The following is a 26971-nucleotide window of genomic DNA, read 5'->3' on the forward strand; positions in this document are numbered from 1 at the left end:
CATAAACATAATTATGCATAAACAGAAAGTTACTAAGATGGGATCGCGAAAATTACATTTTCCCAAAGGTGACTAAGATTGGGTCTACTATTGCGCTATAATGGGGTGGGGGTACTGAGAGGCCAGCGGCACATACCCAGCTAAAAGCTAACAAATGATCTGTTGACCCTTGAAGTCCCAATATACAATACGAATTTTCCGTTCTTGTCTCATACTTTTGCTATAAGAGTAGTGGTTAGGATTTCTTACAATATCGTTTGAGAATTAATCCTGGGTGATTATATCTTTGTTTCCCTTGGCTTCCCCGACTGATTAAGCATTAATGTTGTGGGGAGAAATTTAATAAAAATCACTATTGGAGATTTAAGTGTTAAAGAAAAAAATGCATTCACAGCTGCCTGCTCGTAATAGTCTGAGATATGTGGCACTCAAAAAAGAAAATAGAAGGCAAAATGCTGTGTACTGTTTTTAAGAATGTATTTAAGCACTCTTTGAATTGTTATAATTATTTTTCAATCCTAAAGCTTCGAGAAGTAATACCGTGGCTTTAATTCCCTCACAGTGTTAATCGCCGGAAAAATTTTGCTTGTCAATTTTTCTTCCCAGACCTGTCTCTTTTCTGTACATGTCTGGTCCGCAGTTAATTACAGCTTCAGGCAATATTTTCCTTATACCTGTTACCTACCCGTATTTACCGGTGATACGGCTTTTTCACAACATGTGCGCGTGCGTTGTTGACCGAACCCGGGACCTTATCGCAGGTTGATATGACCGTCGCTTACATTGCTTCTCAAATGAAATATTATACTTAATTTTAGCCCAAAGGAAAACTGAAAATCTCCCGTCTTTTATTTCCGTATTAATGTTTCTATATTTGTTTAAAACCTTCTTCTGAGTAGATTAGATCAAAATCGACGAGTTTCAAGAGTAATTGTTTCGAAAATGAAAAAATTGGAATTGCGCTTCACGGTATTTCTGCTTTTAGCGGTAAGTCAATAATATTATTTAAGTTTTACTACTTAAAAACTATGCTGTTTTTAATTTTTCTCTCTTTGTATATAGTTATACCATTCGATTCCGACTTAAATACAGCCGAGTTGCACTAACGTAGAATTAACTTTAATGGCAGCTAGCTGCTCTGTTAACAGCACTGTCCTAATAAACACTGACAAGATACGCGAAAAATGTGACCCAAACTTTTATTGAAAACAAACATTTCTTAAGTGTGGCGATTTGGCTGAGAGAGTAACTTTCTAGCCAATATTTTAAGGTTTTGCGAGGTAAACTGAATTTTGCAACATTTATCAATTTTTATTTTAGGCAGAAAAGGGCATTGATGTGGTCAATACTGATCCACGTAGAATCAGGCTATCTAATTTCAAGTACTTTTCTTTAGAGAAACTCTTTTGCGGCGAAAAAACAAAATAACTTTGATAGCGGCTAGGCTGGTCACAGCGGCTTTTAGTTGTAAACACATAGAAGCGCCTTTGGCACTCACCTTTGCCACAGGACCAAAAGAGGCCATAGATGGGGTTGTTTCCCAAGCCTTTGAAATACCGTCCACGATACTAAGGGTTTTTCGAGCTTCGCCAAAAGCGATACAGCTTTCACTCCGCAACAGAAATAAAAAGCTAGGCAAATTTGCTGTCAAGTATGTTTCTAACTTGGCGACTGAGGTTTGTATAACGCGCATCACATCTTTAACAAGCACAGCATTAGACTATCAATGTTAATTGTCTTTCAGTACCTTTGCTGTGTTTTGATTTGATGCAAGCTAAAGTTTAATGCCGTGAACAGATTATGCATGGTAATTAAACATTACATTTTAACCTTCAGGTTGCATTCGCTTACTCCGGTTTGAATGTAAAAGGTGAGTCCATCTGCATATTTGTATTACAGCAGTTTGCATTTGGTTTTGTTTTAAAAGTTGAACCAAAGTCCGTTCAAACTCAGAGTAGCCAATGGGAACGCAAGGAAAATGCATTTAGCCGACCCCTAAAAAGGGGGAAGCGAGTGCCTGCAGTCACTATGGAACCGTGAGTTACTCACTGATCTGATTGGTCAAGAGACTTGACGTAAGATTGTTTGACCAATCACACACTGAAGCAACCCCGAACTTTATGTACGTGGTTTAAAAGCACTTAAAGACCGTGGTAGCAAGATCATAAGATGTCATACAGCACTTGTGAAATCCTTAAGTTGGTAACACATGACACAAACGCAAAGAGACCGATTCTAGTTTCATTTGTAGCCAAACGACGAGGAAAGTTCAAATTCTGAAAATTTGGAATTGGACATTCCACAGGAACCCCAAGGAATAACGATTAATTTAGTTGTCAAAAGGTTTATTTTACACTGAATCATATGATGACGTTGATGACAATGAATGGTGGATACACTGACTACTGACGTCATTACTTTGCAGCTGATTCTAACACCCCAGGGAACTCGGGGGAGAACACCTTTGATGATGACCTTGCGGATTATCCGCACGTCATAGACGATCATATCCCTGGGATAAACGATGGTGCTAATGACGATGACAATGATGATAGCGATATTGGTGATGAAGGATTCTATGATGATGACAATGATGATGACGACGATGGAAGTGTAAGCTTGCGACAGGGTCTTGTCAAAGGTTCTAATTCGTCGGTTCATAAAAAAGACGAGGTTCGCTCGTCGAGGGTCAAAAACACAAGCCCACAGCAGCAACAGTCAGCAGATGATAGCGAGATAAATGAGTCTGGCTTGTCTGATGACATTGATGATAAAAGTGGCGGAAGCGGAAGTGGAAACGACGAGGGCAAAGGTCAAGGGGTATTTGCAAGGTAAATTAAGTATCTTCTGCATGCTTGTATAAATTAAGGCAAAGGACCATGCGGAGATCCCTGATATAGGCGTGGGACTATCAAATCCATAATAAGAGCCAAAAATTTTTAGATCGCCCTACGAACAACCACTAACATCCCTTCGTTATTCTGTCAAAGAACCTGAGCTGTTCGGTCCTTTCATATAGCAGGAGCCCGTAACCCGGAGAAAGCAACTTCCATGCGCTCGTGTCATGGCGTTTTCAAGGACCAGTTTATTTTTTAGAACAGTTTGGGCGCCAATTTTGAACATCTTTTAAATTCCACAAACCAGTCAGCAAAACTTACAGACCTAAAAGTGATATTTTGTGCCTTTTAATAACGCTTAGTTTTCCATTTTGATATCTTATACTTCGAATGCTCTCATAGACATGGTGGCGATTCTATTTTCGCGGGAAATAGTGCTCTGAAATGCGTCTAAAAATAAACCGGTCCGCAAAAGTGCCGTAACATAGGCCTAGTATGGTAACGGCTCGCTCCATGTTATAAGCTCCTGCATACAGTCACTCATCCATCCCAGAACCCATCCATCTATACGTCCATTCATTTTTCAGGGTCTTTGCATCAAGTGTCTCTCCTATCTTTTGTTCTCTCTTAGTTTTTATGAAGGCAAACTTTCCTCCTTTAGTTCAACTTTAACTTTTGTACACCTATCAGTTACAACATTATTTACAACCGAATAAAGGAATGACTATAAGGCTTACAAAAGAAATTAGGTTTGCTTAATCAAAAGAAACCATAAAGGCTTTCATTTCAAGCTTTAATCTATTTTCAATAGCCAGCACGTTTCAGAGGAGGAAGGCAGCAGTGATGAAGAAGCTTCATCGAAATCAGATGAAACAGAAAATAGCGGCAACGAAGAACACGAATGGAATAATGATCATGCTGCGGTAGGGTCCAACTTGTTGCACAAGCGACCAAGGAACATGATAAAAAAAGTAATTGAAGACTCCAAAAACAGTGAAAAAGAAGGAAACAATTCTTCAGGGGATCAAGATACGAATGATGAAAATGCGGAGCAAAATTCTGGTTTCTTAACGAGTTATGCTCCAGAAAATGATACAGTTGGAGTAGGGGTAGGAGACGAGCACCCTATTTTGAAGCCACACCCTAAAAATGTGAGCGTTTCTTACAATCATACCATTACCAAGGAGAAAGAAAAAGAGAAAGTGATATTACCGACGCAAAGTGATGAAGGGATTACAGGGAATGAGACGGATGTCATTGATAGACAAGATGAGAACAAGAAGAGTAACAATTCAGTAAAATCAACGCAACTCAAGGATACATTGTTACATGATGTACACAAAGAAGAAAAGGAAAGCAAAGTAGAGAAGTCATTAAAAGCTGAGCATAAAGGAAGTGTTCAAAATACCCAACCTCATCACAGACCTGTGAAGAAAGAGCCCATTAGGACTGATAAGGTCTCACCACACCTTGCCAGAAAGAAACTACATAACAAGTACTTGGCGTCCCATGCAACCCATCCACATGTGTTGGAAAGTCATAGGAAAGTCACGCACACCAAGACTATCAGAAAAGGTATGGCGTATACATGTCACGCACTTACGTTACTTTGGAAACTTTTTTCTAGAATTAGCACATTGGAAATTTCAGTAAGCGATCCATCAAAGCTTAAAACTGCAATCTCAAACCCAGGACTTTTTCCCTTAGAAAATCAGGGAGGGGCGGGCGCTCCTCTTCTGACGGAAAAAAACAAGGTTGTTAAAACTGAGGCTGAACTGTTTCTTCTTTAACACTAAAATATCATTTTTTGTTTTCAATGTCTTTATCTGACACCATTTCAGCTGCCCCATCCACTTGCCAATCAGACAAGATCTTGGCAGGGCACTCGTTAAAAGGAGGAACTCGGGCCGGTCGTTTTGAAGTTTTGGGCGACACTGCGAGCATGCACGCGTGTCTTCAGCGGTGCTGCTCTAAAAAGACATGTGACGTCGCACTTTTGATTGACGGGCGATGCTATGGAGTGGACTGCTACAGTGACGATCTCTGTAAAGCGATTCCAGTACCTCATCCGCACTTTATATTCTCGCAACTTGGGTTCATAAATAAAGGACAAAAGAGAGGAGACATCGAGAGGAAACAAGGTGAAAAAAAATGCAACTTCATAACTGGGGATTTACCTCTTTGAGGGGTGGGGCGGGGGGCACTCAAGGGTAGTTTGGAGAAGAGGTGTGTCGTCTAGGCCTTCAAACCCTGACTGGCCTGTTTAGACAAAAATCGTTCATTTCCCTACCCAGTTAAAAGACCCTAAATAGTGAAACTGTAAACCATGTTTAAGATATTAAGACCCTGAAAACCACACTCTGTTCAGAGGCACACAAGTCAGCGTCAGAAAGTTGACGAAAGGTTCGTTCCTTGCTTTAACATTGTTTTTTTTTTAGAGTTTCACTGTCAGTATGGAAACCTCACTCTGCGGAATAATGAAGAATGGAGTGGTGAACTGTGCGGCGGAGTGGTTAGATGTAAAAATGGCATCGTCACCGTTAAAAAATGCACAGGAATCCCACCCAAACCAGACGACTGCACCAAGCCACGTCTGGTTGTGAAACATCAGAAAGGAAAATGCTGCCAGATGAAATGGAAGTGCAAAGGTAACCTGTGTAAAATTCTGGGCTAATGGTCTTTACAGGGATTTAATTTAAACCCTTGAACGACGGCTTTGGTCGTTTTCGTTCCATATGAAACGATACATGTTTTCCTTTTTGGACCCATTTAGCGTTCAGTTTAAGCTAATAAGTTGGTAAGCAACAACGTCAGCAAAGATTGATCCCTCCACTGATACCTCGTTTTGGATATTTTGACCAATCCTAACAGAATTACACTCGCAAAAAAGTAACGTTTTGGGGATAAATCCATTCGCCACTTGCACATCTCACAAAATGCACCTTATTTATTGAGCGAGTGAGCGTTTTCACTCACGTGGCCAGTATCTACGCTTTTTTATTGGAACAAAAGAAAGCATTTACATTAGAAAAGAGTTTAAATCCCAGAGGATTTTCTGAGTACACCAACATGGCCGCCGTTTCATTGTTTTGGAACACCAATATGGCCGCCGTGACGTCATGTGAAAACGCTCTATTGTATTGACCCCCAACATGGCCGCCTGGCCACGTGGTTGCAAACCAAGAATTAGTAAATCCTTGTTAATCATTTCGTATTTTGCTTAATATAGCAAGGCACTGTATCTTTAACAATCGTCTGATCAAGCATGGATACACACTCAGTGATCCTCTTTGTACCGGAATTGTCAGTTGTTATAATGGACATTTAAACATGGAACACTGTCCCAAGATACCTGACAAGCCTAAGGACTGTGCACGACCAAAGCTCAAGACCATCAATATTCCTGGAAAATGCTGTAAAAAGCTTTGGGTTTGTTCAGGTAACTGAAATTATTGCTTCACGTAATTGACTTTATCAAGAAACAAGAATATGTGTTTTTAGTAGAGCGATTTTCGTATGACCTTGAAATAAAAACGCGCGAACAATACAGAAACAACAAACGAACAGAAATAGAGCGATTTGATTGGTTTATCGAACACATACAAACGCGGGTGGCTTTTGGTTGGTTAAGCGAACACTCGGGTGAAAAAACTTCATGCCCGAGAACTTTCTAGAAACCAACCCATACTTCGCTTTGACGTCATACTGTAACACGATTGGCCAATCGAACAATGCCTACTCCATATTAGGGTTTTTTTTGGCGGGAAAACTAAGGGGCCATGTTTTGATCTTTTCATCCATTGGCTGATAAAACAAATAACGAACACTTACGGAAACCATTTTTCAAGGTCATACGAAAATCGCTCTAACAGAGAGCTTAAACAACCAAGACAGCGACGGTAGCGAAAACGTCACTTAAAAAGTGAATTCGCGCTGTTTTAAACTTCAACGCCCACACTCATTTCGTCCAATTTGTCACATGTTTTGGGATTTTTTCGGCGTCGAATTCTAGAGAAATTTATAAAAGTTCTGAGAGAAATAAAAAGAGTATGGTTATTTTGTGTTCACGTCCTACATTTTTAGCTCACGCCGTAGTGCAACGAAGGTAAAGAAATGTACAAAGAGCGCGAGGCACGTTTTGCCATTGTTTTTTTTTAAAGTTCTCGTTGCCGCCGCCTTCGTCGTTGCTTTTAAGCAAACTTTTAGGATTTTCCTAAAACTAGACCAGGAGCCGGCTCCTGACTATGTGATTTCGTACAGTAAATTTTGCCGAAAAGTCAATTTCTTTACAAGAACTTGGGTCAAGCACCGCGACCAAGGCTACGAGGTCGCGCCCCGCCGCGTTGCTCAGTCTCCTGTCACGTGACCAGCGTAGCCATGTGACCTTGCAGTCGCTATCTTGAAAACGACAACGTTTCTAGCAAAAGGACAAGTTGTTTCTTTTTTCCTCTTTTTTTTGTCGAAGGTCTTTCGAAAAAAATACTGGCGGTAGAAGGCATTACTCAGATGAAATTATTTTCCATCAATTTCATATGATACTCTAAAAGAATTGTAAATGCAAAGGTGCTTTATGTGATACGTGTTTGTGAATTCAAGAAATCGAATTTGAAAGAAAGAAAATCGGAATCAACAGTTCTCACTGGGTTTTAGTATCGAATGTACCCGGAGGATCCCCACCACCTCCCCCTGAGCAAGGAAGGGAATCAACAAAAAAACTCAGCCCGCATAAGACTTGAACCAAGGCCAAATAATGTGAAGCAAGTGAAGTCAGCACTGTTCCCCGCCCAATATGAAAATATTTCACGTAAAAATTCCAGACTAATTAAGCTTTCTGGGAAACTTTCAACCTATCCTTCCCCTATGCAAACATTAACACTTACTTATTATTTGGGCAAAATATTGGGTTAAGGAAGGGGAAGGTGGGCCGCTTCCCAGAAAGCTAACCCCCAGCATCTCTTTTTCAGACAAAAGCTGCACATATGACAGTCTCAAGCTGTCGCATGGTGAGAAACTCACAGACGCGTCATGCGCAATTGTTATGGAATGTAGAAATGGCTTCCTGCGTAATAAGCAGTGCCCAGGTCCCCCTCCCGTCCCTCGTACCTGCATCAACCCAACATTGAAGGTCAAGCGAATCCCAGGAGAGTGCTGTGAAATGAATTGGAAGTGTGAAATAAGCTAAGAATGTACTTTTGCATTAAAAGGTTAGTACGAGAATAGTAACTACTTCGGGACCCCCTCGCGTGAAAAAGTTGAAATTCCAGCTAGGGTGAATTTCACGTGTACTTTTCAGATCTCCTTAAGGAAGGGGAGAGTATACTAAACCTCACTCGAGGGAACACATTATATGCGACGACAATGGATCAAATATATAATCAACTAAATTTTTCCATCGTGCAGCCCAATATTCATCATTGAGAGATCAGCTATAGCATTTCCTGTTCGCCACTCTATGAACTATAGGAAGAATGGATACAGGATCTGGCTCGTTTGGGGGAATGCTATCGTCAAATCAAAACTATCGCCTGTCCGCCACCAAAATGATCTCAGAAATCCTTGCACTCAAGGTTGCACCCGTTGTTTTAAAGTTTACGTAGTAGGTAAATATATATAAAAGATATATAAAAGAGAAAGTTTAGCCAAAGCAAGTTTCAGTGATTTGGCCAGCCACTCAACGTTTTGTAACTTTTTTTTGACTCTATCATCAGTCTACTGATTGAAACTTAAATGCGTAAATAAAATGGATATGACACATAAATTTCTACCCTACTGAAATAAATTAAAGAATATTTATTTTGATAATATAGCTCTAGTTGTAAACAAATTTTTTTAGAATACTTTTATTATGAACTTAATTGAAGCTAACGGAATGATATTCAGTAAAACCTTAGTCACCTACACGACGTAAACGATAACTGTGTACTAAATGCATCTTGCTTAACGCTTTCTGAGTAATAGCACCATTCGAATAGTGAAAATCAAACATACTGCCAATAATTAAGAAATAAACTTTATTTTGTTATTTAGTACTGCAAACAAATAGTACCTGGCGAATCTGCTGCTAAAGAAGGTTCGGATTAAATAATTAAATTATCAAACTATGAGGTTTTGTGCAGAGATACAAGAAGACTTACCTTTAGTCTAAGGATATGAACAATAAAACACGCACGTCTTAAGAAATAAATGAATCCACATTTCAGTCGTTATAAATATAACAAACTACGAAGCAATTATCAGCCTCAGAATTTATTGACAATATCAAATTTCTACAGCTACCTTTTTTTTCATGCCTTCTACAGTTCGGACACCCAAAGAGTCGCTTCGTCTAATGTATATGTCATGCCACACATATATCGCGGCATCAAAATGACGTCATAATTGACGTCAAATGGGCACTACATATTATTGGAAGAAATTTTGAAGAGGCATGAAGCAAGGCTGTCTAACATAAACTACTTCTGTAGACAATACTGGAAATATAGCCTGTGTTGAAGCCAGCTTGTCGCTCAAGACGTACAAAGATAGAGAACTCGAAATAGTTGAACTATTTCGAGTTCTTATATCGGGGATTTAGACTGTTTGACACGCAGGCTTGGAAAATGATGCTCGAGTTTCGTTTTAAGGAAAATAAGAACGTTTTTTCCCAAACATTTTAAACGAATGAGATATTCAACAAATGACAAACTCTTTTTAAAGACCTGGTAAGTCTAGTAAAACTCTCAAAAGAACCATGAAATTGTTCCTGTAAAGTATTAGGCGAAGTCGGCTCATTGGGTGTCTCAAATTATTTACTCAATTTACTAATATTGTAAGCCAATAATTACGTCCAAATATTATTTACATGCTATACTTAACCGAGGGTCTAGACCCGGGGGATTTCCCGTAAATAGTGACGGGGCGATCGTCAGAAGTTCACGGGTAAAGGGCATTGATTCCCGGGTCAAGACCCTGTTAAAAGCCTTAAAATATGTTAGAATCTCTAACGTCTAAATTTAGCAAAAAGCTATCCTGGAGGCATTTTTCATCGAAATAATATGTATAAATTTTTCTTCTGAATAAATGTTTGTTATTCTTGTTTAATGACCCTCCCTTTGCATATATGAGATCTACGCAATAAAAATGGTTTACTGGACGTGGATGGTCCATGTTGACCCTCAGAAGCGCAAAAAAGCTTGCACGTGCTTGCGTGGTCATATTCCGATTGTGTCTGAATTCTCATCGTGACGCGCAAAAGCATTCTGGGTAAGCATGGGCCTGCTTTCTAAATCTGTAAATGCGTGTAACGGCAAACTAAAAATACTTCTAAAGAACATATAAACTGTGGTTTATGTTGAAACAGAAGCTAACGGAACACGATACTTTCATGCGTAACATATAACAGCACTAGAGGAAGTTTTCGCTGTTTTCGCACCCTTCTTTCAGAAGGCATTAAAACAGACTATTTTAAGCAAGTTCGACACTTTAAAACCGAGAAGGAAACTGGGCCGAGTAAACTTTCGCAAAGAATTCTGGGACTGTTACTGGGGGTTGGAAAAAAATGGCCAATAGCTGACCGGCGCGTGCCCTGTAACTATCCTAGAAATCTTTGCGAAATCTAACTCGGCTCAGTTTCCTTCTGGTTTCTAAAGTGGCGAATTTACAGGTCAGATAAACAGCATCTCTAATAAAAAGCAATGAGTTTTATCTTGACTGTTATCGCTAGACATCTTAACTACAAGATTTGTAACCTGTGTTTGCGTATCTGAAATGTATTGAATATACCGTCTTAGAAAGGAGAAATCTGACCTTCCCAAATTTCATGAGTTTCTCAAAAACGAAAGTGTAAGCAAAAAAGTAATTCCACACTTCTGACACCAACACGTAAATAAAATAATGAAATTTATATACATCGTAGCAAAAATAAATTTTATGCAGATATTGTGTTCGTGTGAATAACTTAATAAAATAACTCTTAGCGATATTTTAGGACAAGGCTCGAAGGAGAGAAATTGTGGCCGATTGAGAATTGTTAAAAAAAATTGTTTTTCTCTTAATAATTTATATGAAGTCACCCTCTTTACTTGGTATTTGAGAAACTCAAAGTCTCGTGTCAAGTCTCCCCGAATGGCATTTTTGTTCCAATTTTTTTCCATCCCAGTTTACAAGGGAACATCCCTAGTAATGAGCTTGCCCGAGACAGGGCCTTTGTTAATAATCGGCTCCTGCTGCAGGGGCCTGTTTGTCGCAAGGCCAAGTAACGTTTTGGGCCAGAAGGAAATTTTTAAAATCAAAACCTCCTGAATAGTAGCACAGTTCTTAGCTCCCAAACCTTCGTTAATTGATAGATTCATTGCATTATTTTCAAATTATTGAAACTTTGATCTTGAATGCAAAGACAACAAACAAAACAAAGCATTTCGGGCCCGAACAGTCACAGGGACTTTCAAAAAACGCGCCCCTGGCCTTAGAAAGGGCCTAGTTCGCAGGCTCTTTATGTCGATGGTCGGATGGTCTCTTTAATCTCATGGTTACAAGACGGCCTCACATCCTTCGAGCCTTGTTCCTTATTTGTGGTCATTTCGCTTCTCAAAGCCCCTTTTAGACAATAAAAACAAAACAAAACAAAACAGAACGTGAAATACGTTCTTTTTTCACTTGACAAAAGTACCGAGGGCTCGAGGAACGAGAACGAACCGTGGCGGCAAAGCGGCTGTGTACTGTTTTGCGCTTGCGCAAAAGCGTTAAAATAGAAACCGTCACTTATCGCAACTACTTTATCAATAAATTATGCGTTTACCTTAAAGATAATATCATTTTCAAATACGCCTGTGCTTGTACTATATCTAAATGCGTTCTCAGTGTAACCATTTTACTCCTGGGCCGAGTTGTTCAAAGCTGGGTTGGCTTGGGTTAACATAACCCAGGGTTGCGAAATTTGAATTCAGATTTGAAGGCTTAAAAAGTAAATTCAATTTAATTCTTTTTGTCAACAAGTTGATGATTGGATGCTCTTAAAAAAATGATAGAGAAAATTATCTGAAAATTATTTGAACAAAAGAAAAAGAAACCCGGGGTAAAATTAACCCTGGGTTAAGTGCTAATCGCCCTTCCAACAACTGGGCCCTGGACGAAAACTCGAGTCTTTACAGTTGAAACTGTATTATCTCCATGGAGAAGGATGTTATTTTCTATACTTGCACTTCGTGTGGTGTAAAATAGCTCTACTTTGCCTAAAACACACTAAACCTTATCCTCTATTCTAAGAAACACATCGCGTTCGAAAGGTTTTAGCATTACAACGATACCAGAACGTTGACTAACCAGTTAAAAATGGTGTCGTTCAAAAATGCTCTTGAACCTATTTTCTTTGAAAACGATAATACGATTTGAATCAGTTGTCGATGACCCAGTATTAACTATGTAAAAGAATCCGATTCCAAACGAATACCTTTTTACAGACGTAGGTGAAACGGATACATCAACGTGAGTCTGAAAGCAAATCTGATTCCCCGGTCATGGAATTTACCAGCGCTGATTGGACCTAGGATATTCTTTTGAGTCGCGGTTTATTTACAATGAACTTCTTGGTATGTTTTTCCGATGAGGTCATGTCAGCGATAAAATAATGAAATCTGACATTTGTGTAAATCTGCCATCTTCCAAAAAATATATACATTCCACGTTGTCGTGAGAAAAATACTGCGATTGGCTTGTTTAAAAGGTTTGGGAGACTCACTAAATTGACCTTTTTCCCTTCTAATCAAGCGAGAGAAACGTTACCTATTAAATTAATTATTATTGTCAAAGTGATTTTACGGCTGACTTGCTAACAAGTCAACAAAAGTCACTTCAAACAACCACCTCAAGTGAAAGCTCTTCTATTCTCCAAGGTAATGATGTTATGGAATTCTAAATCTCGAGTGCGTGGATGAAATCATTACGAGAGATCTTTCAAATCAAAGCTTCGTTTTGGTATTATCTTTTGATCTTCGTTTTATATTTTTGATGAATTTAATATTGTTTGGGAGCGAGGTGTTATAATCAATAAAGTTACCTGTTAGCTACATCTGGGACTGATGCGCTAGCATAATCTGGCAACCTTCGTTAACATGATCCATAACTCGTTGTTTCAAATCACAGACTTGCTGCTTTAGAGCATTGGCAACTGCATTTAATTCAATATTCCTCTCCTTAAGTTCTTTGACCCTCGTTTCCAGTCTTGCTTCGCGTTCTAGTTTTCTTTTACGGCACTTCGACGAAGCAATTCTGTTCCTCTGTTTTTTTCTCTCTCGTTTTACGATCTCTTGAACTTCCAGATCAATCGGCTGAAGAGAACCGTGATCGGAGATCATTTGCGCTTGATTTTCCAATTTATAACCGGATAATTCTCCCTTTTCTTGCGCCAGCGCGCTGTTATATGATGCAAAAGCCCGAAGTGTGGCTGAGTTTTCCATGTTGAAATCGTGATAAGCCGAATATGGTGCATTTTCAGATGGATAAGAATAGAGAGTCGTGAAATTTGCCGTTCCCGAGCTCGTATAAGGATAAATAGTTCCTCCTTTCATTGGAGGAAATGAAGTGCCATTCCCTGGGAAAAAATCGCTCGCGTCAACGCGTGAAGAAGATGATGTGAATGTAACTTCTTCGGCGGAAGTTCGTATAGAAGACACGGGTACCGTTGTCAGAAAAGCAGAAGCATTTCCCCCTGTGTTATGCCCTAAAAATGGGTCTGTCGACTCTGCAGCGCTGTCTGCCAAATCTATTAACGAAGAAGATTCTCTGGTGATTTGCCTATCGTGAAGGTCTTGTAATGCATCAGTGAATCCACGTGAATACGGTTCGTGATCGTGTTCCGTGTGAACCGGTGCGTGAATATTCGCGTTGAATAGTGAGCTGGCGTTCGGGCCAGCCGTTACATTACTCTGCAGAGACATGATCATTTTTTCCAGTTCGGGTGAGCCGAGCTTAAGCAAACCCAGATCTGGGGACCGAAGCTCCGATGGAGTTGCGTGTTTTTTCAATTCTCCCATCTTTGGATCCTCTGATAAGGTTTGTAAATTCAAGTGCAGCGAGGACTTGTCAAAAAGGTACGGAGAAATAACATGCGATGGTATCCCCTCGTCCTGGTAAAATGGGGTATCGCTTGTTTCTTCCATCTAAACTACTCTACGGATACCTCGTTTTGACCTTGCTCCCTTCACATTGCGAGTCCTTTTTCTTCGCTCCTAAAGAAACTAACACGGGTGGTTGCGGTTTGTTTGCCTTGTTCCGCCCTCGTCTAGCCAGGGGTACGTTTCCGCGGGAGGTGTTTTACCGTTCCTAATCAGTGAGTAATGCCATGCCATATGCTTGATGTCATTTCCAAGCTTCGATCTGGTTTCTTCCGCAATTGTCATGGCGACAGCCATCTTGCAGTTGATTGGTCCTTCCAAACGCTTTGTGTCAAGTTCAATAACAGCACCTGGTATTTTCGAATGACATCATATGACATAACTCAACCGCGGGAAAATAACGGGTGGCAAACTATTGGTTTCTTAGCTTGTAAAAATGGCGCGAAACTTAAGGACAATGCCACCACTCTTCGGAATTAATTCGCCCGTGTCACGGGTCAATGATCTCTCAATAGGTCTTGGAAAAAAATCATGTATCAGAATTTAAACATGATTAAATTCGTAAATTTTTCACGTCTTATATGACTCTTGACATCTTGTCGAAATGCAAGTGAAACGCATCGCGTCTATCAAGTAATCTCGTTTTCAATCGCCATTAATTTTTTTGCCATCTGAATTTTTAAGGAGGCTCGTTGTTAGATTTATGTTTGACAAAAAACGACGTTAAAACGAATTTCACACTTTTCTCACGCACTTTCTTTTCGTGTTTATAGAATCACGGAAAGAGGATAAACAAGAATATGATATCTCAACAAAATTGAACAAGATTGCTGTTGATCTCTGGGCAAGATTGACAGAAAATTCTCACTATTCTACAAAATCTCTTTGAATTAACACAGGACAGGAACTGCATTCGTTATAACGTTCAGGTAATTTTGAAAACTACAGAAGGCTGCGCGATTTGCAAAGGTAAGTCTTAACATCTTAAAAGTATGTACAGTTTGACGGGAGACTATAATGGCTTTTATTCATATGAAAGGCCAAAAACCCCATTGAATTGATAAAAACGTTCCGTAATAAACAGCGGCGGATTCAGACCTTCAGATACGGGGTGGGAGGGGGGGGGGGGGGGGGGGAGAGGGGGCGGTCATCCAGACCCTTGAGATAAGTGGGGGCCCCGATCTCAAAATAAAAAAAACCTTTTTCGGTTTTGTCTGAAAATAAGGGGCGGGGGGCGGGGGAGAGCCAGGCCCCTCCCTGGATCCGCCACTGATAAAGTAACTTCATAAACAGAGTTTCTTTTCACGATCCTCAAAAAAGATTCTTGAATCAAGACTTCAAAGTCTGTTTCTCGTACATTGGTTGCAAAACATTCCTTTTTGATATCTAATGAAATGCCCTTAGCAAAGTAATGCTTTTTTCAAGCCATTTGTTTGTTAATAAAAAAAATGAAATAAAACAGACTATCGAGGAAAAAACGTATTGAATAACGTTATCACGTGGTTGTCACGAGAATAAGGCCAACCTTAACCTCTTTCCCAGATCCTTTCTCTTCTCTCTGGGTTTTGAAAGCGAAGCGAAGAGAAATGTCCTGGGAACGAGGTTGTAGAAACTGGAATTTGGACCTTCTTTTCACTCACTTTCCTCTAAGGCGGAAAGCTATTGGGATCGCTACTCAGTGCTCGTCTTGGAAAGGTGTCCTCATGAAAGGAAGTCAGCGATAATAAATGCTACAATATATCAGTTCCGTAAAATCCCGTTGGCTAAGCTTACAAGACTTTTTAGTCAGTCGAGTCGAAGTTCGGTAGGACGGGAGAGAGCGACAATAGCTCGGCTTGCCATTCTGTTTTTACATGTAGTTCAACTTGGGTGAGTCTCGACCTCTTTGTGACCCCTGAGAGATAAAATAAAAAAGACGGCCGAATAACAGCTACGGCGATTTTTAATTTCGACTTTTTTAAAATCGAATTCTTACCTTTTGTCCTTATCACGGACCTTCGTTATTTCTGCTCGCATTGGCCAAACCGAGGCCTGTAAAGCCGAAATATTGGCCTTTTCCTGCAACACCCTTATTGATTTTAAAATCGGCAATTTAACCTAAGTGATACGAGAAGCATCTCCACCTCTTCCATACCCCACTTATCCACATATCCCCCCCACTTTCTCCCTGCAGTCTTAAACAGTCTTCTTTTACGGCCGTCCACGCGAAATCTCTCAGTCGAGAGTCAGTTGGAAGTACAGGATGTCACACTGTTGTTTAAGATTATCAATGGGCTTGCGCCTGTTTACTTAGCCAGAAAGATCGGCAAAAGGTCGGATGCACATAGTTACAGCACAAGGCATAAAGATCAGTTACAATCTCCCTTGTGTAGAACCGCTACCGCTCAGCGTTCCTTTTTTATCGTTCAATAAATATTTGGAACTCTCTTTGCTTAAACTCTAGAGACAGCGAGTCACTCGGTAATTTTAAAAAGTAAGGCGTGAACTATTTAGCATATAAATTGTAACAAATGGTTTTAGCTTAGTTTTTTTAATGATGCTTGTAAGTTAAGGTAATTATTATTCCTTTGTAATTATCGCAGAATAGCCCCTTCGGGAGTGTTTTTTTTATGATTCTTTTAACTTAAGGTAATTACTATTCGCTACTGAACTGATTAAAACTTGTTTACACTCACTTCCAATGTTAGCCAAAGAAAAAATACACACAAAGCAAAATATCTTTTTTGTAAAATTCCCAAGAATTAATTAACTAGTTCTGCTTAAGAGTAGACAAGAGTGCATAAAAATCTGAATCACTACATAAAAACGAACATTATTTTCTTCAAATTATGGAAAGACTGGACTCTTTGGATTCGCTTTGCTTACTGTTTTTTGTTTAAAATCATGATTTTGGCATCTGGAATTCGCTATCTTATGTCCTACATATTATATTTCAGTTCCTCTTTCTCAAAGTCTGAGTTAGTCTAGAATTGCTTTCAGAAAGTCGTAAAACAATCCAATTTTACTGGTGGTTTTGACAGGTTTGACAAGTTAATGAAAAACAATCATTATCGTTTTGTTTCCATGGAAACACAAGTCTATCATGTTTATTAACAGGTCACTGGTTTCAATGTGTTTAGCTCAGTCGCTTTCTTGGAGCCCACGAAATTAACCTCGTTGTCGCGTTGCACGCTCCCACACAGTGATTGGCTGACATTTTATTGCATCAGCTTTAGGCGGAGCCGTTTTCCAAGGCGTGGCAAAGACTACAGGAGTCATCACTTGCTTAATCTATAGACTGGGAAAATCAGTTGCTAGAGGAGTACGGACGCTGAACATGACGAAGTATTTGAAAGGAAACGTTTTAACCGGAAAATCTTCTATGCCTTATGGACCGTGGACATTATTCATGTTTAGAGGTACAAAACTACAGGGCTAACGGTTGTCGGTCGTGGTGGATGATTTACAGGTAAATGAACATTAGACAGATCTACTTTGACCTAATAAAAACTGTATATTTATCGCGTATACTTTTCAACTACGCCTTACCTTAAGCTGGTTTTAAGTTGGAACACATGTCTTAATACAATGATTTAAGCATCTCAATCAAAGCCACCTTTTAAGCCTGCAAAACCGTTCTCTTTTAAAATGGGCGTTTAAGATCAATTTTTGATGATCAAAATAATGTAACGTTTTTAGCAGAGTGTGACAATCTATATTTAACGGTTTTAAAAACTTGATTTTTTAGTTGGAACACATGTCTCAATTTAACGATTTTAGCATCTCAATCAAAGCCACCTTTTAAGCCTGCAAAACCGTTCTTTTTTAACATGGGCGTTTAAGATTAGTTTTTGATAATCAAAATAATTGAAGAAGAGTGTGTCAATCTATATTTAATGGTTTTAAAAGCTTTTCTTTTCTTAGTTTAAGAGCATGCACGGCTGGAGATAGAGAGGCCGTCTCTTCATTGTATCAACCCCCCTCTAAGGGAAAAAGCCCGACCGCGCTGTCCCCTGAAGACTTGGATAAAAGATTGAAGGAAAACAGCTTTTAGACGGCTTTAATGCCTGAGAAGAAAGCGTGTCGTTAGATATATCATATTGAGAGGTGCGTTCTCGTGTAATAGTGGAATAATCTTGATTTAAACCCCGATTAGAAACGTAACTTGGTCAAGAGCTCGGTTATTTGGCAATGTACATTGATTATTAGTGGGTATATAAGATATGGAATACACGGATCTTCACGGTAACATCCGTTATCTGCTTTTTTTTCCCACATGGCATACAAATAAAAATGGGACTCGGAAAGCATAGTTTTATAATGATAGACAAAAAAAATTAAGGAGTAGTGAAAATTAGTAATCTAACAGCATTTTGAAATTGTTCGCTTGTCGCCATTTTGAATATTTATGTTGTCATTTTGCTTGCCTCGCGCGTAAAAAAATGTATATTTGGGCGATCAATATTTCTTGTTTGATAAAATCTTTTTTCCAGCTGTTAGAAAAGTACTTTCTCTATTTATAAAGGTATTTAATAAAAATGTTTGTCTTTTTTTTCGTTAAGGTAACCAGACATTATAGATGTGACATAACCGACCACAAAAGACGAATGATGCAAAAACTGACCTGGGATTTTACAGCAACTGAAGACTTACACGACAAAATATCGTGAAACCATCAATTTAACTTTAAATGACTTGATCAAGTTGTTACGCATACTTCTCCGAAGTAAACTTGACTGACTGATTTAGGGACAGACACTACCAGAAACTGGACATGCTGGAAATACCATCAGACAGTACTGACGAGACGCACTGTTTCGACAAGGAAAATGGGAACGAGACAGATACGTATAATAATTGGAATCTATTGTTCACACCCTGCGCAAATTTGCGGGATTAATCACTATGATGTGCTAAACATGACTGTTTTTGTTGTACTTAGATCGTACGTTCTAAATTGGAATGTCTTGTACAATTGTTTGTTAGTTTGTGTCTCTGATATCTTAAATGTGGGCTAGGTGTCGTGTGTAAGTGTTTCTTGGCTAAGAAAGTCATATATGTGTGTGGATCCTTTTCCCGTGGGTTCTTTTATATTTGTCAGTTTAAATACCGATGTCCACTTCAATGCAAATTGGTTACCCTGTGTACGTGAATGGAACAATTGACCGTGATACTGTCTTGCGCTTGAATGCGAGGCTTGGGCTGACCTTGTTTTGATATAAACGTTTTCACTTTTTTTATGAAAATCTTGCTGGACAAATGCTAGTTAGGCTACAAAGACTTAGAAAAAACAACAGGAAGTGTTGCATCAAAACAAGGCCAACGTGACCCTTGATTACACTCCACAACTCTAAACTGAACCTCTGAAATAGATTGTCTAAGTTGTTGTGTATAAATGTCTTTCGCGCGGAAAAGAAACGCGGCTTGCCATTTAAAAAGACCGCTGGCCAGTATGGGTTTTGAACCGCTTTGCAAGTTGTGAGAACATCGTTTCTCGGTCCCAGACCTCGTATCTTGCCCCCCCGTCTCTTTGTTTGTGTTGGAGTCAGTCGTCTTTAACATGTTTGTTATGTATAAATCATTGTCAATTTGTATTCTTGTGGTCGTGATACGTTAAATGTTGTACAAATTTTCAGTGTCTTTCATGTTCATTCTGTTTTGTGATTAGTCACATTTGTTCTATGTAGAGAGTTTAATCTTTTTGAGTCTGTAGCGTAAAAAAGTGTGTCTTATTTGTTATTGGTATTTGTTCTATTTGTCATATTTGTGTCTTGATTGCCATAAAAATGTTTGCCATGTACATAATAATGTGTCGTCTTGTATTTCAGTCGACGTAAGAAAAACAACTGTCTTTGTGTAAACGTGGCGGGATGTGTTTGTTTTTTTTTTTATAAACTTTGTTTGTAATATAAATGTTTGTTCTGTGCTTCATGTTTGTGTCGTTATAAATTGTTTCTTTTGTATGATTTTTGTTTATTTATTTTGCGTTGTCTTAAATTTGGTTGCCCTTCCACATATAAATTCCGATCCCTCTTAAAATATGTTAATAGTTTACAGTAAGTTTGTCAGTGTACAAATGTTTGTCTGCATATATTTGTACAGCAAAAAAGCATTTATTTGTCGAAATGTACAGTATGTGTTTTTGTTATCAATGGCTGTGTTAAACATGTTTGTCTTGTATGTGTTTACATGTTTCTTTTGTTTAAATCTTTAGCATTATTTTGTTGTTGTTGTTGTTGTCATGTTTGTTGTGTACTGATTGCATTTCTGGCGTCATAAACATGTCTTATGTGGAAATTTTTCTCTGTTTTTGTGTTGTCTCAACCTTTTCTTATTTCATTGATGTTTCTTAACTTGTCTTTGAGACGTATTTGTGTCCTTTGTAGGTTTTTGGGAGTGTAATGCGTGTTTACACGTGTGTCTTTAACAACATGCCAGTTTGCTTTGTACGAGAATTGTACTGTCGTTGTGTACCGTGTTATCTGTTAGTGTTTTACTGTTCTGTGTCAGTACCTGTTTATCACGTTTATCCTGTGCGTGACTGCTTCTTGGCTTGAAGTCCATTTTTCAAACTGAAGGAGTAATTTGAATCGGTGTATAAATAATTTTCTTGGTTTCGAACGTCTCTGCTATGGCTGCGAGATTAGGGAGTTTTGTTTGTTTGTTTTTGTTGTTTGTCCTTGTAACATGATATACTCATTGTATTTGTGTTGTTATAGATATCTTAGTCCGTTGAATTGATCTAGTACTAATCGTTATACAAACGTTTGTGTCTTCGTGTGTTTGTTTGTTTGTCTTGTATTCCACGTTTAGTCACTAGTTAGTAGTTGTGTCGTTGTAAGCATGTTTTTCCCGTAAAACTAACTATTTGTCAATCTGCTTTTGTTGTCATTATCGTGTTTGTGTTGGTGAATTGCTTGTTGGTTTGTTTTTATGTCGTTATAAAAAATGTGGTTGTCCAGTTGTGTTAGTCTTTATTGGCTTGTATATGTCGTTATTGCCATTTTGATTATAAATGTTGTATAACTTTTTAAAGTCTCGTTTAAACGATACGTTTTCCTTGTGAAGCAATATTTATCTCGAAAAACTTGACAAGTATTTCTCGAGATGGCAAAAAACTGAGACATCATGGCCAGGCATTTTTGTTTCCTCAATGTACATAGTTTGTGTACATAATACTGCATCCATAAGGGTTTTTTCTGTGTTTATGTTTGTTTGTTTGGTAGGTCCTTTTTGTCGTATAAAACATGTTACGTACGTCAATGTGAACATTTTATATTGTATGTGTATTTACGTGTGAGGATTTGTAGTTGTGACGTCACGGTGTCTGTGTAAACTGATGTGTACGTGATTGCGTGTATTTGTCTTGCAATGCGCATGTTTGTCCAGTATGACAGTTTGTTTGTTTCACAGTTGTATTCGAGTCGATATCTTAAACATGATTGTTCTGTATAAACCTATTATTCACTTGCATGGACGTGTATTGATAATTGTGTGTCGCTTGTTTGCCTTCAACTGACTTTTTTTGCTGCACATGTACATGTCTCTATCGTCTTAACATCGTACTTAAAGCTGGTTTTCACTAGCGACGGAGTCGGAATCGGAGTCGTAAGAGCGCTTATGACTTAGCGAAAATCAAAAATCGGAGTCGTAAGCAGAGTCATAGGGCCGACGGAATCGGAGTCGGAAGGATCAGAACGTTTCCATTTTCTTCTGACTCCGCATACGACTCCGAGACTTAGTGAAAACCAGATTGTCGGAGTCGGAAGCAGAAGCGGAAGGATAAACCAATCACAATACACATTCCCACGCTTCAACCGCTTCTACTTGCGACTCCGACAACCTAGTTTTCACTTGATCGTAAGCGACGTAATCGTAAGCTTAATCAGAACGCTGTTTTCACTTCGTAAAGTCTTACGCTTCTGATTACGACTCCGACTCCGTCGCTATTGAAAACCAACCTTTAGAAACCTCGATCAGTCTTCCGGGCCAGCGGTTGGTCGCTAGGGAGACACTTGTAGCCTTCGCAACACTAAGGGCTTGTTTACATGGAGGTGGGGGACCCCAGTAAGATGAGGTAACTCGCCTTGGTGGGGTAACCCGCCTGTCCATATAATCTCTCATTTTAATTTGATCACGTTTAAATGATTAGTGGGATGACCCGCCAAGGCGGGTAGCCCGGTCTGCCAGACCGGGTTACCTTCTCAGCCGGGGTCAAATTTTGCCATGTAAACGTTTCAAGGTGAGGTAACCCGCCTAGCCGGGATCGGATTCGTGATACATCAAATTCGGGCAAAATTCACTTTGGCGGTGGCTTTGCATCATTATTAAAGGTAACAATAGAAAGCCATTGGATAGACCTGTTACAAGTCGACCTCTTGGCGAGCGGAGCGAACCTTGTTTTGCCGCGAAGCGGCCGATCGCGAGCGACGAAGTCGCGAGAGGTCGACTTGTCTCGCTTGGTGGGTTTCCATTTTCATTTCGCGCCAAAAATGGGGAGTTTTTTCATACTTGATTGCGAAGGAGGACTTTTTTGAAAGTCTAGCCATAGGACCGAAGGTTGCACCAAGAGCAGTAAGTGAGTGTAGACGAGCATCAATCGCCTAAACACGTGGTTTGCCAGTATTTTTCTTGTTTACGTGCTTAGCAACCATTCAATTATCTTGAGAAAGTGTACCCCGGGATGGCGGGGTTGTAAGATTGCATGTAATAGAGGGATATTTTTTTACCCCACCTAAGCGGGTTACTTCACTTACCTGGGGTCCCACATATGCATCTCTATGTAAACAGGCCCTAAAAATGTTTTTGCTTACATTTATTATTTCATTGACGATACAGATACTTAATGTCTCATGTAAATTTGCATTCCTTTCTAGATGTTCAAGACAGAAGGTTACATTGCAAGTCACCTTACTGGATATCCAATCCTTGAATATTCATCGCTGCCACTTTTACAACCTTTGCATGCTAACCTCTTGAAGACTTTTGTAAAGTTACCGTGTTGTAATGTTTGTGAAATAGTTTACGTTAAATGTATTAGTAGGCGCGCAATAAAGCATGATTGTCGATTATTAGATAGATTAAAAATGTTTAACGCGAGTTTTCTGTTTCCAGCTTAAATATTAGTACGACTTTGAAACAAATTCGGAATAACACTATAAATTAGTCTGATCAAAGTTGTGACAAGTTGGTTAATATTAAAGTAAGACTTGTAAGCCCCGGCAATAACTCACATTTAAAATTCCTGTCAAATGGAAATGACTTCAAATGCAAATACATCCACCTTTGACACGCTATGTGATACCCAGATATTTAATTTACACCTCTAGAAGAGACGACAAGCACCCCTTCCCTCCTGCAAGTTTCATATGTCAGTTTCTTCCCGGGGTGGCAGACGGATACTTTTCTTTTACTCCCAATACACGAAAACCGTGACAATTTTACGCGGTGGCAAAGAAAACACTCAAATCGAGGTGGAATAAAGACAACGTCTACTTGAAATGTGATTTTCTTGTACGTAGCATGACTGCTACATCGTAGCCTGCGAGCAAGCTCTTCCGGGCGCTCTGACGGCGGGGCAACTACGTCTCTGGAATTTGAACATCTGCATCGAAAAAGTCGATGTGAAATGCTGATTGGCGGAGATGACATTAGTGATGACGTCATTACCCTTGGCGGGTGTTTTTCAATGTTTGTTTACAAACGGCGCTCATTTCCGCTTCAGTAAACGTTGGCATCTTCTTTTCAAGTCGGCAAGGTGATCTTAAAAGGTGTTAACGAGCACTCGAAACCATCGTCTCATTGACAAATACAATCTATTGGTACGAAACTACCGCTCTATGCGACAAGGAGATAAGTAAAACTCTTCCAGAGCTAGTGCGAATTTATCTTAACAGCAAATTTCAACTCACATTTCTGTCAAGATCAGTAGAAGCTCCTCGGTCTTCTTCTGAGTTCCTTTCGTGTCATTGTATTCCAACTCAACTATCTCTCCAACACGTAATTCTTTTGGGACATGTTTAAGGGAAGTGTTCCCGCAGAATCCTTTGTGGTGCATTGCATCGCTTTTCCATTCCCAGTAGCCCATTGTCGCATTACGCTTTGGTCACGTTTCGCACCCAGGGTATCATCTTTGCTAGGTAACTCTCTTGGTGTGCTGATATAGTGGAGAAGTTCTCGAGGTTTCTTCCCTTTTGCGCAAATAGCCGGAACTTTTTTGGCATCATTGACTCTTTGACTCCGGTTTGTGTGGTCAGACACTAAGAAAACAAATCTCTCAAGCACCGGGGCATAGTGTCTTGAACACCCTTCAAAGTTTCCTAAGGGATGTAAAAAGTTCAGTGGCTTCTCCATAAGGCAGCCTTGTGGCCCAGGCGGTTTTCTCGTCCTAAGAAAGGGGATGTCTGATTGACTCTGATTGCATTTTGTGATTGCGTAATAAAAGTACATCATCCTATAACACTTTTCATCACTCGAGAGCCCTTATGATTGCTGTGCCATGTAAAGAACCAGTTCCAGGAGGAAGAACTGGGGTTATGGTGGATTTTATCGGCACCAGGAGACTTACATAAATTTGAAGTGGATTCTCACGATGAATCTTCGCGACGTCAAATCACAAAGTTTAAAAAGCTATAAAGAGCAGCTCGATTCTGTATGATTTTGCTTGCCTGTGTCTCAATACTAGCTCCATCCGTCCAGGATGATCTCAATAGTACTTTTTAAAAACTGAGAGATGTGAGGCTTGTTCACTATCAGTGTTTCTTTCTGTGGCGTTCTTCTAAACAATTGCACGGTATTCACTTAAGGCAAGAAAGACTTCGAGAATATCTCTATATGGCGTTAAATCCACACATTGCTGTTATCAAATGTGTCAAAGATTTGTGTTGTGAACTTGCTGTGAAACATCACAACAAATATAGCACTGCTCCAGTCTCAGCAGTCTCATATCACTGTTATCAGACGTCTAATTTTCTATGTTATGTTATATAACTGTTATCAGACGTCTTCTGTTATATGTTATGTAATTCAACTGTCATCAGACGTCTGATAACAGTTATATGATGTGAAACGTCTGCTAACAGTTACAAAAATCAGACGTCTGATAACAGTTATATGACATCAGACGTTATGTAAAATAACATATAAAATCAGACATCAGACGTGTGATGACACTTATATGACAGCAGATGTCTGCTGTCATATAACTGTTATAAAATCAGACGTCTGCTAACAGTTATATGACAGCAGACGTCTGATAACAGTTATATGATGTCAGACGTCTGATAACATTTATATCACAGCAGATGTCTGCTGTCATATATGTTATATAACTGTTATATAACAGTTATATATAACTGTTATATAACAGTTATATATAATATGTTATATAACAGTTATTTATATAACTGTTATATAACAGTAATATAACTACTGTTATATATATAACAGTTATATAACTGTTATAGAACAGTTATATACCAGTTTTATAACTGTTATATAACATATATAACTGTTATATGACTGTTATATAACATAGTTGTTATATGTTATATAACATACTTTATAACAGTTATATAACTGTTATATAGAGTTATATAACTACTGTTATTTAACAGTTATATAACTGTTATATACAGTTATATATAACTGTTATATAACAGTTATATATATAACTGATAACAGTTATATATATAACTGTTATATAACAGTTATATAACTGTTGTATACAGTTTTATAACTACTGTTATATAACAGTTATATAACAGGTATATAGAACTGTTATATAACAGTTATATACTGTTATATATAACTGTTATATAACAGTTAGATACAACAGTATAGAACTGTTATATAACAGTTATACATAACTGTTATATAACAGTTATATGTTACTGTTATATAACAGTTATATAGAACTGTTATCTGTTATATAACTGTTATATAACAGTTTTATATAACTGTTATTTAAGAGTTAGAGGTAACTGTTATATAACAGTTATATAACAGTTCTACATAACTGTTATATAACAGTTATATAGAACTGTTATATAACTGTTAAATATAATTCCCCGATTCTGATTGGCTAAAAGCACACGTTTAATTCACCATCTCGGAGGGTGTTATCCGCCTCGGCCTACGGCCTCGACGGATAACATCCTCCTCGATCTCCATAATTCTTCATAAGATACTCAGCCTCATTTATTAACTGTTAAATAACAGTTCTATATAACTGTTATATAACAGTTATACATAACAGTTCTACATAACTGTTATATAACAGGTATATAGAACTGTTATATAACTGTTATATAACAGTTATATATAACAGTATATAACAGTTATATAGAACTGTTATATAACAGTTATATAACAGTTACATATAACTGTTATCTAACAGTTATATACTGTTATATATAACTGTTATATAACAGTTCTATATAACTGTTATATAACAGTTCTATATAACAGTTATATGTTACTGTTATATAACAGTTCTATAACAGTTATATATAACTGTTATATAACAGTTATGTATAACTGTTATATAACAGTTATACATAACTGTTATATAACAGTCGTATGTTACTGTTATATAGAACAGTTATATAGAACTGTTATCGGTTATATAACAGTTTTATATAACTGTTATATAACAGTTATACTATACTATATTATATAACAGTTATACGTAACTGTTATAGTTATATAACAGTTATACGTAACTGTTATATAACAGTTATATGTTACTGTTATATAACAATTCTACATAACTGTTATATAACAGTTATATGTTACTGTTATATAACAGTTCTATATAACTGTTATATAACAGTTATACATAACAGTTCTATATAACTGTTATATAACAGTTCTATATAACAGTCTATAACAGTTATATAACAGTTATATAGAACTGTTATATAACAGTTTTAAGCCGAGAAAGCTTTCAAAGGTTGAAACCAGGAATATTTCCGAAACACTGAGCTGGATTTTATTGCCTTACCACCCGGGCCAAACGTAACATTATGAAACCCTTTGACGGCCTAGCAACTTCTAGAAGTTGTC

At 38.4% G+C, this 26971-nt stretch overlaps 2 protein-coding genes across 2 annotated transcripts in view; one reads left to right on the forward strand and one right to left on the reverse strand.

Moving 5' to 3' along the window:
* Window positions 1-8324, forward strand: part of LOC140924011 (uncharacterized) — an 8415-nt gene extending 91 nt beyond the window's left edge. The window contains exons 2-8 of the mRNA XM_073374016.1: window positions 1837-1870; window positions 2426-2831; window positions 3649-4412; window positions 4679-4978; window positions 5276-5485; window positions 6067-6276; window positions 7802-8324. Coding sequence (XP_073230117.1) covers window positions 1837-1870; window positions 2426-2831; window positions 3649-4412; window positions 4679-4978; window positions 5276-5485; window positions 6067-6276; window positions 7802-8019 — 2142 coding nt within the window. The 3' untranslated portion in view covers window positions 8020-8324. The remainder of the gene's footprint in view (window positions 1-1836; window positions 1871-2425; window positions 2832-3648; window positions 4413-4678; window positions 4979-5275; window positions 5486-6066; window positions 6277-7801) is intronic.
* Window positions 8325-12252: 3928 nt separating this feature from the next.
* LOC140924595 (transcription factor Jun-like) lies at window positions 12253-14235 on the reverse strand. Its single transcript, XM_073374616.1, has one exon. The coding sequence runs from the start codon at window positions 13970-13972 to the stop codon at window positions 12878-12880; it is 1095 nt and encodes a 364-aa protein (XP_073230717.1). The 5' UTR covers window positions 13973-14235; the 3' UTR covers window positions 12253-12877.
* Between the last annotated feature and the right edge of the window lie 12736 nt (window positions 14236-26971).

The sequence above is a fragment of the Porites lutea genome, chromosome 14 (assembly GCF_958299795.1).
Source record: "Porites lutea chromosome 14, jaPorLute2.1, whole genome shotgun sequence".
NCBI lineage: Eukaryota > Metazoa > Cnidaria > Anthozoa > Scleractinia > Poritidae > Porites > Porites lutea.